At 38.7% G+C, this 13941-nt stretch overlaps 1 protein-coding gene across 1 annotated transcript in view; it reads left to right on the forward strand.

Moving 5' to 3' along the window:
• The window catches only part of LOC101858154 (centrosomal protein of 104 kDa), a gene marked incomplete in the record, with an annotated part of 38985 nt that overhangs the window by 11265 nt on the left and 13779 nt on the right, over nucleotides 1–13941 (forward strand). The window contains 5 exon segments of the mRNA XM_035973526.1: nucleotides 5810–5965; nucleotides 6893–7041; nucleotides 9965–10096; nucleotides 12276–12325; nucleotides 13042–13112. Coding sequence (XP_035829419.1) covers nucleotides 5810–5965; nucleotides 6893–7041; nucleotides 9965–10096; nucleotides 12276–12325; nucleotides 13042–13112 — 558 coding nt within the window.

Below are 13941 nucleotides of genomic sequence, written 5' to 3' on the forward strand. Positions count from 1 at the left end.
ACTCAGCAGTAGGTTAAACAAGCCACAAGGTGGTGACAGCGACAGGGGAGTGAATCGGGAATCGTTTGGCGATACTGTTCCGCGTTCCGCTGAAGTGAATCGTGAATCGCGTTCCGCAGGAAAGAGTGGCGATTCAGTTCCGTTCTCGCGCTCGTGACCCAGCCCTACTTTGTAATCAGCGTGTCTGTTTATGTGTCTATAGATGTGTCTGTTAGTTTTTCTGATGTAGCATGCACATTATGTCATTTCTATAGAGAGGAAGTGCTTTTGTCTCTGAAATTAGCATGTCTGTAACAGAGAAGTTCTCTCTTTGTGGAGGCGGGTAGTTGGAGTGTGCCACTGATGGGTCCTGCTTCTTTTCTTTGTCTTTCCCTCTGTTGTTTCTTTGCTGTCTCTCTGTCTGTCTGTCCTATTTTGTCCTCGAACTAAATAACCATTATTGTTTAGATGTGTTTCTCTGATCTCAAATGAACAGGCAAAGTCTTCTCATTGATCTTTTTATTTTTAAAGGGTTTTTCTTATGCACTGCTTTTCTTTTGCAAGTAGATGGTTATCTCTGTGTGTGGATGCACTTTTTCGAAAATCTTTGCAAGACTTCAAGATTTGCCTTTGGCTATGGGTTTTTTCATAGTGTAGAGATTTTTCCTTCCAGTTTACTTTCCCAGATATGTCTTACAGGGGGAGGTATGCTTTACTTTTGTCAAAAGGTTTTAATCGAGGTAGGTGACAGCAGTGGACTTTCTGTGAGGCTCATGTTGGATTGTCCTCCTCTCTCTCAAAATGGCGTCTCGGGGTCTAGAAAGTCATTTGAATTCAACTAAACAAAAAGACGAAGATGTCCTGATTTTTTTCTGCAGTTAACTTTTATTGGGAACCTGAGCAACCTTTAAAGCATGACTCCGAGAGGTATGGCATATATCGTAGGCTGAGAGCCATAAGTGATCACTGTATGTCTATTTTCGTCAAAAAGCCAAAAAAAATTAGTGCAGTTGAAACATTTGAATAACTTCCCATCATGTCTGTAAATCAAAGCAATCCACCCAGTAATTTTGTTTCAATCTCAATTCCCAATGTGTCTACTTTCAAGCACTTTCCATTTTACTTTTTGCTATAAAAAATCTGTTTTTCTCAAAACAAGGAATGGGTGGTTGGAGGGCGCCACTGCTAGGTCCTACTTCTTTTCTTTCCCTCTGCTGTTTTTGTCAGTCTCTCTTACTTTTTCTCAGCACTATATGTCTGTTATTGTGTTGATGCCTGTCTGTTTACTCACTCAAACAAACAAACAAACCAGCACTTGGAATTACAACAAAGTCACCTCTAACTCTCAGCGAAAAATATTCAAGAAACAAGTCAGGGCAACTACTTTTCTTGCAGGAATTCCACAATTTGTACGCAGCCAGAAGCATACTCTAATGCTGTATGATTATGTGTTATCATTGTTTTAAGGGGAAAGTCATCTCCAGGCCTCCTTAAGATCTCTAAAATATAATATGGCAATTCTAATAATAATAATGATAATAGTAATATATTGCTTTTATATTGGGCCTTGTGTCATCTCTAACTTTGACCTTAGTTTTTCCATTCGAGCGAGGGGTATGTGTAGAAGCTGACCTGAGTGTTTCCTTGAATTTGTTTTTCAGACAGGATTTGGTAATCTTAACATGAGCACAGAAAAAGAAGACTATCTTTATTTGGTAAAATGGCATTCTTTTGTCTTCTGTATGTTTTTCGGGGGGCTACCGAAGCAGTAAAAAAATTTTGAAAGGAATGTCAGGTGTTATTTCTGCCTTCAGAAGATATTTAAAAGACATTGCATTCCAGGTGTGATAACCTAGAATTCTTTGTTCATATTGTAGATAATTTCGTGAATGAAAATGGCTCATTTCTTATCCTCCTTGTCCCATACCCCTTTTTTTCTTGAATATGATCAAAGAAGAGAAAATGTCAGCCTTTAGTGGTGCTTGTAGTGGGATTATGAGATAGAACTGTTTGGCGCAGTAATACCTTATGCACTTTAGTTTGTAGTGTCACTTATTGTTTTGTAGCGCTGAATTTCAATCCAAAAAGATAGCAAACTCATGAAAAAACGTCTCAACTGCTTCTGTGCCGTCCTATCTCTTGTAGCTTGGCTTGAGTTTTTCTGCATGCCAGATCAGTTTTGTAGACACTACTCTGTGTACTTAGTTAGTCTGTATGCCTCTCCCTCTCCTGCCGTAGAGTGTAAAAATAGATGTGCTGACTCTGGAGTTTCTGACAGAGATTTGTGTTCTGTAGTTGCCTTGCTTTTTCGTGCAGTATTTTTGTCTGAATGTGTGTCTTTAAGTACTAAGATGGTACTTTTCGATAAATGTTTGTGCCATGGGCAGCTGTTTGCTTGTCTGTCACTGATTGGTGTGACTGCTGCGTTATCACGTGAGGACCTGTGAAAACTTTTGAGTTTTAATTTACGACTATTTTTGGTTTTATACAAGAGAGACAGGTAGTTATATGGTTGTTGTCATGGTTTCAATATTTAATTGGCTGCAACTGTGCCAATGTAGAAAGTGCTTGTTAGTGCCAATAACCTGATGCTGGGTGAGAAAGGCGATGATGATGATGATGATGATGATGATGATGATGATGATGATGATGATGATGATGATGATGATGATGAGACTTTTACTGTCCAAATACAGCTGTCAGTCATCACTGAAGTCGGCATAGGGCAGCCAAATATGACCAGCTGTTTTTAAAATGTCTAATTTAAGGTCTCTATAGAATTTTAAAAAGTAAACCAAAAGACAATGGATCTTGCTAAAGTTTACCTGTATGAGATAATCACCTGTACAAACGACCACTTTCGATTTTCTCCCTTTAGTTTTTTTTACATTATGACGCAGCGTATGTCCACCTGTCAAAGACGGCCACTCCTCTCCTTGACAGTGGGTGGGTCAGACAGTTTTGACTGCACTATATCCTGCAGTGTGTAAATTTTGACTGTACTATATCCTGCAGTGTGCAGATTAGGAATCAGATCTTTAGGTTTCAGTTAGTTGATGCTTAAATGAAGCAAACTTTCGTGTATAAACTGTGGTTTATGATGAAATGTGTATACTTGGGAGAAATGTGCTACTAATAATCAATTGCAGTTTCCCTTCACACTGTCATAATTATGATATTTGCTTTAGAAAATTCTGGAAAAATCTGAAGGTCTATCCAATGTATGTTGATGACCTACATAGCAGTATGGGAAAAGATCTGGTTCAGGACTCAGGGGGTGGAATGGCTCAGGAAATGTTTTTGAAGTTCACGTCTTAAGAAAATGCATTTCGACACTTGGATCGACATAAAAGGACTGGGACACCTTGCTGCACTCAGTAGAAAAATAGGAGGCAAAAGAGCAATAGGTAGACCAAAATTAAATATTCTTACAGAACTTGAACTGTTGGTTGACAAGGAAAGACCAGGAAGAATGATTTCAACAGATTTTGTATGCCCAAGTAATGTTTAGATTATTCGCACAGTCCTGCCTTTAGGTTGTCGGTTTATAAGTCTGAAGTGTGGTTTGTTTTCCCTCTTCAGTTCTCCCCCTGGACGCTTACTCTTTCCTTCAGTTTCCTTTGAGTGTGTATTTGCATTTCTCTCTCACTTCAATGTTGGACAAGTCATTTTGTTGGTCTCGCATCCCTTCTTAGAGCACCTTAATAATTACTTGATTTGTTTCAAATTATGGTAAACAGGCTAAACACAGCGTTTGGGGACCGAAGAAAATCAGGAAAATTTCATAATTTCCATTATATTGGTCACAGAAAGATAACTTTGGTATCAATATAAACAGGAAATAAAACTGTAGTTGACCATGTTAAGGAAGCGACTTTCTGTTCAAGTAAACATTACACAATTGTATTTACTACATCAACTGAAAATATTGCTGGTATTTTTATTTTATAGGTTTGGCAGGGTCAAAACAGTCCACTTTCTAAATGATTTTAATTGTTTTGATGGGGGGTTAAAACACTATCCTTTATTCAATGCTTTTTAACTTTTATTGTTTTGATTTCATTTCTTTATAACTTTGCTCCTGATGAGAAAGACGAAGATTGAAAAGAAGAGTTGTGACCACACTGAATGGTCATAGAGATAGCTTGTGCTAAAATTTTCATTAGAAATAGCTGTTTATTTTCTACTGAATACTCATCCTTTTTAATTCCCGGAATTATGGATGGTTAGAGAACGCTGCTTGTGATTCCTTTTTCTTTACTTCCTGTCTGTTGTTTCTGTCTAGATCCATCTTGTCTTTTCCTTACACTAAATGAACCATATGGTCTCAATGTCGTTTTTTTTTTTTAACTCAAAAACTAAAACGGCATGTGTGTTCGGTTGTACCAGAATTCCGAACTGTCAATGTTCATGACCTGTTGGTGGGTGGTTTGGGTGCTCTAGTGTGGTTTGCTTCTTCTTTCCTTTCAAACATCTATCGTCATTATCTCCCCTCCTTCTTTTTTGTGTTTGTTACTCTCTCGTAACACCTCTAATATTCGGCACTTGTATGACTTTATTGTGTTGCAAGTGCCGTAAAACACTTACTAAAACAGAAAAACATGACCTGTAGGGATGAACCCCGCAGTTTTTTTCTAAGGATGATTTTCATTCTTAATTTAGAACTTTCATCTCACTTGGAGGTGCTGCAGCAAAATGACAGGCTGGTGGAGGGAGCCAGGAGTTTTCTACTCCTCGAGTATTTGGTTTTGGGTTTGATTGAACTCACCATGTTGGTGTTGGCTTAATATGTGTGTCTGCCTAGAGAAAGGTAGGCCTACCAAAAGTCGGATTTTGACCATTTTGAGTTAAGGGTTGTACCTTATAGGATATTTAATGCTGATTACAAGGGTCTTTGAATTTTTTAGATATCTCAAGTAGTTTTGAGATATTGCACATTTTGCGAGGTAGGGTATAAAGATAGAATTTTGAGAAAATGAGTTTTTAAGTTTAACAAACGTGAGAACACATACAAACTTTTTAAAAACGATTTTTGAAATGTATTTATTCATGGAAAATTCATGTCCAGTTTGGCGTTCAGTTGATATCAATATCATGAATGGAATTCAAGGGTAAAACATGGCAGGGAAGAGAAAACGTGCTTCAAGAATAGATTTTAACACCTTTTGAAAGCAGTTTCCATTGTTTGTTCTTTTTATGACCTACCCTCAAAATAATTCAAAGTAAAATATTCAGAAGTAAAATCTATGAAAGCCCTTTGAACACATTGTAGAAAAATGGTGGATCTATCATTTTTTAAATGGAAACATATTATGATCAAAAAAGAGATTTTTGTCATTATCAGCCTGTAGCTCGAAACTGTCTTTTGGTACCTTTCTCTAGGCACACACTCATATCTTTGATTTTTGTCAGGTTAGGAAAAAATCTGGTCAAGCTTGAGGTGAGAGGGGAAAATTTTTGATTGGGTGTCTCGGTCTTCCTGCTGGAGTGTTGTATCCCTCTCAGCCCAGGTTGGCCCTGACAGGTAGAGTCATAAGCTCGCCTCTTAAATGGTCTAAATTGTTTCGATGGGGGGCATTAAACAAAAAAAGAAAAGAAAAAGAACACTTAAAGTGCTATCTCTTACTATCTTAGACCTTGGTTAGGTCAGACAAAAACTGTACAAGCTGGATGATGTTTATGTCAATTTGTCTCGTCTTTCCATGCTTTAAACAACTTTGATTGTGTCTATGTACTCTTTACTCGTGACTCATACGAAAGCCACAAACCGTTAATTTCTTCACAAAATTCACAAACATTCAATTTTCCCCCCGTCTGCTGCGTTCCCCAGGTGGGAGAGAAACTTGGCAAGATGGAGGTGGAGAAAAGGCAGGCGGTGGAGAACGAGGACTACGACAAGGCCAAGCTGAAGAAAGTGCAGATGGACGAGTACAGGCTGCAGGTCTATAAGGATCTCAACCTCAACGACCTGTTGGAGCTCACCGGGGTAGGTCAAAGGTTGAAGGCCGGTGGGGGCAGGTTGTAAGTCATAGGCCAGTCACTGTGGTAAGTCAAAGGTTTTAGGTCAACGTGGTAGGTTCAAGGTCACCGGGGAAAGTCAACAGGGCAGGTTGTAGATCATAGGTGACTGGTAGGTCAAAGGTTTTTGGTCACTGGGGGCAGATTATAGGTTGGAGGTCACCGGAGTAGGTTGAAAGTCATGGGTCACTGGGGTGAAGTCGTAATTTCAGGGGTAGTTCATAGATCTCAAGTCACATGGGTAGGTCATAGGTCATTGGGTTGTGTCTTTGGTCGTAGGTCACTGGGTAGGTCATAGGTAACTGGTGTAGGTTGTTGGTCACAGATCACTAGAGCAGGTCATAGTTCACTACGGTAGGTTGTAGATTGTAGGGGACTCGGGTGGATGGGCCAGTACTGTCTTCAGGTCTATAACCATCTGTTGGAACTCACTGGAGAAGGTCATAAGTCATAGGTCACCAGAGTAGGTCGTAGGGCGATAGTCACTTGAGAAAGTGATAAACCGTAGGTGACTGGAATAGGTTATAGGCTCCTGGGGTAGACTTGATACACTTCTCTTTACCTAAACTAAATGATGGATGGTTGGTGGGTGCGCTTGTGTGGTTTGCTCCTTCTTTCCTATCAAACATCTATCGTCCTGATCTCTCCTACTTCGTTTCTGTGTTTGTTACACTCTTGTAACGCCTCTAATCTTCAGCATTTATATGACCTTATTGTGTTGCAAGTGCCGTAAAACTCTTGCTATAAAAAAATTTATTAAAAAACACTCAACTAAATGACTGTTGTTCTGTTGATTGTGCTTTGTTTTGCTCGTTGAAAAATAACTAAATGACAGTTATTGCATCAGTGTGGTTCTCTTCATTCATAAATTCCACTTCTCCATCTCGTTTCACAGAGTCGTCACCCCCAACACATCGACCTTGAACCAATCCGCCTGCCGACGCCCCCGCGACTAGAGCGGCTGGAGGAGGCCCCCCCACCCACCCTCTCCCTGTTTCCCCCGAGAACTCCCCCTCGCTACGACGAGAGACCACTGCCACGGAGGTAGGTCCCCGCTTTCCTTTCCACTGAGCCAACTGCTTTTTTTTTCTTCCTCCCCTTTTTAATATCATATGTTACCCTGTAGGCTTTTTATACCATGTATGCTTACTCCGCTTGTGGGGTCCATGAGATGAGGTTTGTGAGATGGAGTCTTAAAGATAAGGTTTGGGAAATATAATGAGGTCTGTAAGATTGGGTGGTGGGCGATGTGTTCTTAAGATGTGGTCTGGGAAGTGGGGTCTGGGAAGTGGGGTCTAGGAGGTGGGGTCTGGGAGGTGGGGTCTGGGAGATGGGGTCATAGAGATTGGGTGATGGGAGACAGGATCTGTGAGATGAAAAAATAAAGCGTAGCATATGACTTGACCTGGAAAATGACTGAACATTTGTTCTTTGGGCTGATTGACTCTTATTGTGGCAAACTAGCAGCAACTTAGGGGACATCTGACTTGTTTATTCGCCACTGTCCGACTGACCACACAGAGCTGGATAAGTGTAAAAAAGCTGTTTTACTATTGCCCCATGCCCACCCCACCCTGCCTCTCACCCTTCCCTGACGCTCCCACCTTTCCCCCCCACCCCCCTCCCTCCCATCCCCAGGCCATGCATGTTACAGCTTTTACCTTCTTCAAAGCAGCACTAACTGTACTCTCATTCAAATAATTCCCTGTAAACTTTGCTTAGTCAAAGCTTTAACCAGTAGTGTTAGAAATTTTTTTTGAAGAAGCAATTACATGTAGTTTGTTGTTACTTTCATTTCTTTTGGTTAAGTTTTGTAATGACCCGAGCAGGCAGAGGGTTAAAATTAGCCAGCTCCCTATGAATGGTTCGATACTTCCAGTGTGGCTTAGAGTGGCGTCTTTCCTTCCTGTCCACTATATATTATGTTCTCTTCAGGTCTTCTTGTGGATGGTTGGAGGTGGGACTGTTTGGTATTTCTTTTGTGCTTTTTAAAAATTGTTTCTGTCTATCTGTCTCACTCTTTCCTTGCACCCAATGACCATTATTATGGTTGTACTTCTCTTTGCTGTAAACAAATTGAACAAATGAGGTTTTGATTTTGCTATAAATAGACACCCGATGAAATGCTTCTGCCCTCCAAACAAAGGTTTTGTCTCTTGTGAGGGAGAGGGGACTAAACTCTGTGTTTCTAATACAGAATTTTTGTTAAGGTGATCATACTCCTTTAATTTCTCTCTTTTGTTTCTGTCTTAGTCTTTACTTCCTTTACTTAGTCTTTTTCCTGTGCTAAATGATCGTTTTTGTGCCATGTACTCCTCTAAAGAAAACAAATTTTAAAAAACCCAATCCTTAAGTAATGCAGAATCTGTATAGATGTAAATGGCGGGCAGATGACTTGCAGTACTTTATATTTTTAGGAAAAGGAAAAAGGAGACTTAAAGTGCCCTGATTAGCCAGGCTTAAAATTTATGATGAAGTATATCTGGAAGCAAAAGGTCGGATATAAGGCGCTGTAATTGTAATTGACAAACAAAAATTGTAAAACTAAAACATACTGCGTGTGTAATGACACTGCATAGATATAACATGTTATTTAAATTCCCTTGGAAATTAGGAATTGTTAACTTAACAGGTTAACTGGGAGAACAGCCCAACCAATTTGCATTTCAAGAACTTATGCCGACTCCTCTGAGTACTCGGACTAATGTTGAGCATTTCTACTGTGGGACGTGATGTAACGTAAAAAATTTATTTCATTCCAAGGTCATTCACATCAGGTTATGATACGTCAAGCACTGGGTATGCCTGTCCTTTTGATGAAATGCCCTTACCAAATTTGAGAAGGTAGCAGATGGTGTAAATGATTTGTTGGAGTTTGAGACACATTTGTCTTGGAAAGATTTTGAAAATTGTTTGTAAAAAAAATAATTGAATTCTGTTGAATGTATTTGTTCTCATTATGTTTGTTGTGTTAAGATTCCAAATGCTAAACACATTGCCTTGACTTATTTAGGCATTTTTGAACTTTTGAGCTCAATTCAAGTTTCTTTGATACAGGTTAGATATGTGAAGCACTGTACAACTTATTGGGGTGAATGTTGTGAGACACAGCCTTTTGTCTGCCTAGCCATGGTTTGATTTTGGAGAATTGTGTGTCTCCTTGTGTGTCATCAGTTGATAGACATGGGAAGTATCCCTCTATGGTGATTGAATTTACTATATCTTTGAAATGTCGTTTTTTTATTTTTTTAAATGTTACGACAATAATGAATCTGCTCATGTCACAAAACTTAAAAGTGTTTTTCAGCAAATCAAAATTTACAACAGGGTCAAAGTCTTCTTGATTAAAGTCACTAGTGATGAAAGTAAAAAATTCCCTTGTAGTGAGAAAAACCCATAGAACTGATTCATGATACACTGCAGTAGTGGGAAGCCCCGGACCCTTCTGTATTTTGTTGTTGTTTTTGTGTTTTTGCTTTTGTTTGTTTTTAAGCTTCGAAAAATTGTTTCTCTGTTCTTTTGGGCAGCTAAATTGTCTTTTTTATATGTTCAGAGTTCAGATTTTGTGTTAGAAGTTTGTGGATTAGGTGGGTGGGGGGGGGGGGGGGGGGGAAAAGATTGGGTGGCTGTCTTGAATGGGTGGTAGAGTTGATGTTGCTCCCCAATTTTTCTTTTTTATTTCTCTCCGCATGCCCTAAGCCTGCTTTCTTAGAACCTTTGACATTTTTTATATTTGCTCAGGTCTTTATTATTTCTTTTTTTTCCTTTGCAATCAGTATCAGTATTTTAATCTTGCTTCAAACTCACTACATTTTCTTGTTCCTTTTTTGCTTATTATAGAAGAGCAGAAACTGCTGAATTAAACAACTTTTTTAAAAGCTATGTAGCCGTTTCCTCTTGTCATAGTAATGTATTTCTCCTGGGCAATGTATTACCTCCCGCTGCAACCTGGCACTGGCTTATGTAGCAAAGCTGTAGCAGAGGCGTTAGACGTCCCCCCTGAGGACTCTCCTCCCCCACCCGTTACCGCCAGGGACAAGGCAGACAACTCCCCGCGCACGCCCTACGACGACCGGCGACTGCCGGCTCTCAAGACCAAGTGAGTCCTGGTGACATGTAGTGTGTGTGTGTGTGTTTATGCACGTGCATGTGTGTGTGTGTGTGTGTGTGTATGTGTGTGTGTATGTTTTGTGTGGTTAGTTGTGCTGTGATATTGTTGTTGAATTTTTGCTGTGTTTTTTTTCCCCCAACTATGATGTACTCAGCACGGCAAGACACAATGCTTATGACTAGAATCTAGTGGGGCAAATGTTTTATTGATCACAATCTGTTCCTCCTCACTAGAGGTTTGTTTTGAGTTGACACAAGTACAGCTGAACCGGCTTTTATGACCACCTGTCCAAGACTATCACCTGTACGAACAACCACTTTCCATTAACCCCCCTCCCTTTTGTCTTTTTTTGGTTCTATATCAAAATGCTGTAGTCCAAAATGACTATCTGAGATGACCACTCTGGTTGTCTTGGACAGGTTGGATTATAATTTAATTTTTTAAGTAGTTTCTTCTAACAATTTCAGTAGACTTTTGTTCTGTTTTTTTGTTAGTCAGTTGTAGAATTTTTTTCTCAAATTTTATGTTTAAAAAAAATTCTCACTTGTTGTTTACGTGTCTGGTCATTTAATTTATCATGCACTCTTAACGACTAAGATCTGTCATGAAAAGGTTTGTATTACTCCTGCGTCATGCTCAGTTGGCGGGCGTGTAGATGGAAGGCACCACTAGTAGCTCCTGTTTTTTTCTTTCCCTGTGTTGTTTTTGTTTGTTTGTCCCACTTTTTTCGTGCTCTAAACAGCTGTTGTTGTGTAAATGTGAGCTTCTTTACTCCAACAAACAAACAAACAAATGCACAATTCACAGCTGTTTTTGCAGTCCTTCCATCTGATCTCCACTTTTTTACCTGTTCTGTCGAAGAGTTCAATGACAAGTTTTTATTTCTTAAGAAACTGTGTATTGATGGGAAATATTCTCTACTGCCTTCTTCTTTATGTCAAAACACTTTTATATATGCATTTTAAGACAAAATCTCAGTCTTGTTGGAGATGGACGTTGATGTGAAGGAGTCAGCTCTTGAATAGCCTGACTGTGGTGTCAAAAGTATGTGTCTCGTATTTTGCAAATTCAGCTTTTTATCATTGCACTTTCCATATATCCTGAGCTTTCCCCTAGAATATTATTCTTTCAAACCTCACTCCGCAATGGCCTATGTAAAAAAATTGTTACGAATTTAAGAGTAAACTTCTTGCACATTTTAAAGGGAGAAAGGGATATAGCCAGAGGACCAGCATCTGTATGTAGCCGGTAAGTGCTTTGCCGCCACATGCAGAAGACTCGAGTTCGATTCCCACGCAGTGAACATAAACTCCCTTACTCTCCTGCCTCTCCACTTTTTGTTTCCTTTTTACCTTTTTGAAATAAAAAATGCTCTTATGGTCACATGTGGTTACTATGTAGTATACTGCAGCGGAAACTACTCGTCAAATATCGCCGATATAGTTTCAATTAAATTATTTGTGTGCTAAAGGAGCTTTCATTTCCCATGCTATTTATTATTTCACAAGTGGTTGAGTTTTTCTTTCAGTTTGGATACGCACAGAATAAACAATTTTATTTGAACAAATTTAATCTTGACAACGCCAAGATACCATTTTGAATATTTTTGGTTTTTTTAATTTACCTTTTTGTTACTTGATTACTTGTGTCTGAAGCAACTGTGGAGTTGTTCAACTTGTGAAGTAACAGCCACTGGCTTGGCCATAGATTAGAATAGTATGTTGTCACCTCTTTGGGGATATTTTTGAGGCTTTTTTTGTTTCCCTTATTAAGACTTGGAAGTTTTGGATAATATGCCGACTGGTGCTTATCATTATTATCATTTCCATTGTTGTTATTATATGATTATTTTGAAGATAATGATGATTTTTATTATTGTTATCAATACCACTATTATCATTACCACCCAACCTTTTTAATGATCCAAATTGTTTAGTAAAAATCTTAGCACAAACACAATTATTACAATTTTATTGATGCTTGTACTATTATAATATATCTAGCTATTATTATGATTGTCATAATGATATTGTTACTATAGTCTTATGATTATTTTTGTCTTCATCATTATTAATATTATTATTATTAGTTTTTATTTTTATTGTTATAATTGTTATTATTATTGTTAGTATTATTATTTAATCATTATCCAATTTCCCCCCCACAGGCCTCTTCCAGTAGAAGAAGAGCCAGAGCTAGAGCCTGATATTTCACAAGGTGAGAAATTCTGTCTCAAAAAGTCTGCCGTCTTTGGTTGAATAGAAATTCTTGATTCTTGATATAGAGATTGCAGTAGCGCTTAATGGCTTATAAATATTAGATTCTGACTGATCTTTGGTGTCTGTTTTAGAGATTGGGATTTATAATGAATTAGGGGTGGGGGTGTTATTTTGAAGAGAAATTATGAAAACTAAAACAAAGGTTTGTGCACATGTAAGACAACTTTGTAACCATTTTTCTGGTAAATAGCTTCAGTTGTCATTTAGATTCTAGTCAGATCCAAACCAAATTTTAGTGTCCTTGGTGAGGAAAAAATAAACCTATTGAAACCTAATACAGACCTAACAGCGCTCATATGACCTTATGCAGTTGCGAGCGCCGTAAAACCCTGTACTAAACTAAAACTAAACAGACTTAACACACTGAGGACAGGAAAGATGTACACATCTACACAATAACAGTCATTTATAGCAGGGAAAGCAGTGAGACAGACAAACAGGAACAATTCAGGGAAGGAAAAATAGCAGGAGCTACAGTGGCGGCTTTAAACTGCCCCCTCCCATCACCCACATTCAAACGCACACACATACGCACACACACACACACACACACACACACACACGCACACACACACACACATGCACGCACACACACACACGGACACTCACACGAACCACCCATCTTTACATGACGACTCACCATCCCTTTCACAGAACCAGAGCCCATGTCTGAAGTGGACCTGAGAGAGGCATCCACAGCTATCGACGTTTTTGGCTTGGCTTTGGTACGTTTTCTGCCATTTTACTTAGGGGTGGGGTGTTTGGGTGTTGTTGTTTTCTCTTTTCTCTCTTTTTCATTTTTACTGTCTTTTTTTGTTGTTGCTGTATTTCCTTTATCTAATTATTTTTTGTCTCAATTTTGGGTGGTCTTTTTTTCTATTTTTTGTTTGTGCATTATTTCTTTGCTTCTGTTTTTTCTTTCTTTTTTTCTTTCTTTCTTTCTTTCTTTCTTTCTTTTTTTCTTTCTTTCTTTCTTTCTTTTACTCTTTTTCTTCCTTTCCTTTAGACATACCATTAGTTAATTTGTCATGATGCTAGACTGTCAAGCTGAATATAGGTTATTGATAAGTAGAGGCTGAGTCATATTGTGGTATGGTGATCTATTTGCAGGGAAGATTTTTAAAAAAAGATCTATGGTTTGTGACTGAAAGAAGATCAGAACTACAGGGTGTTCCTCTCAGAAATAAAATGGCCGAATGTGACAAATGACTCATTTTGTCATTTTGCTTCAGAAATGATTAAATCCTATTAAAATCAGAAATGCTGTCTGCCCAATTTACCCGTGTCCAAAGTTACCTAATGGGTGGTTGGTGGGTGCTCTGGTGTGGTTTGCTCCTTCTTTCTTGTCTAATGTCTATCATACTTATTTCTCCTGTCTGTGTCTTTTCTCTCTTGCTTTCACTCTCTCTTTTCTCTCTCTTACTTTTCTGTCTCACTCTCCCCAAACTGACCCGAACCCTGTGATGTGTGTTAAGGTGTCCAAGCGATATTGTTCTCTCTGTGTGTAATCTCTATCTCTTCTCTCTCTCTCTCTCTCTCTTTCTCTCTCTCTCT

The sequence above is a fragment of the Aplysia californica genome, unplaced genomic scaffold (genome assembly GCF_000002075.1).
Source record: "Aplysia californica isolate F4 #8 unplaced genomic scaffold, AplCal3.0 scaffold01362, whole genome shotgun sequence".
Lineage (NCBI taxonomy): Eukaryota > Metazoa > Mollusca > Gastropoda > Aplysiida > Aplysiidae > Aplysia > Aplysia californica.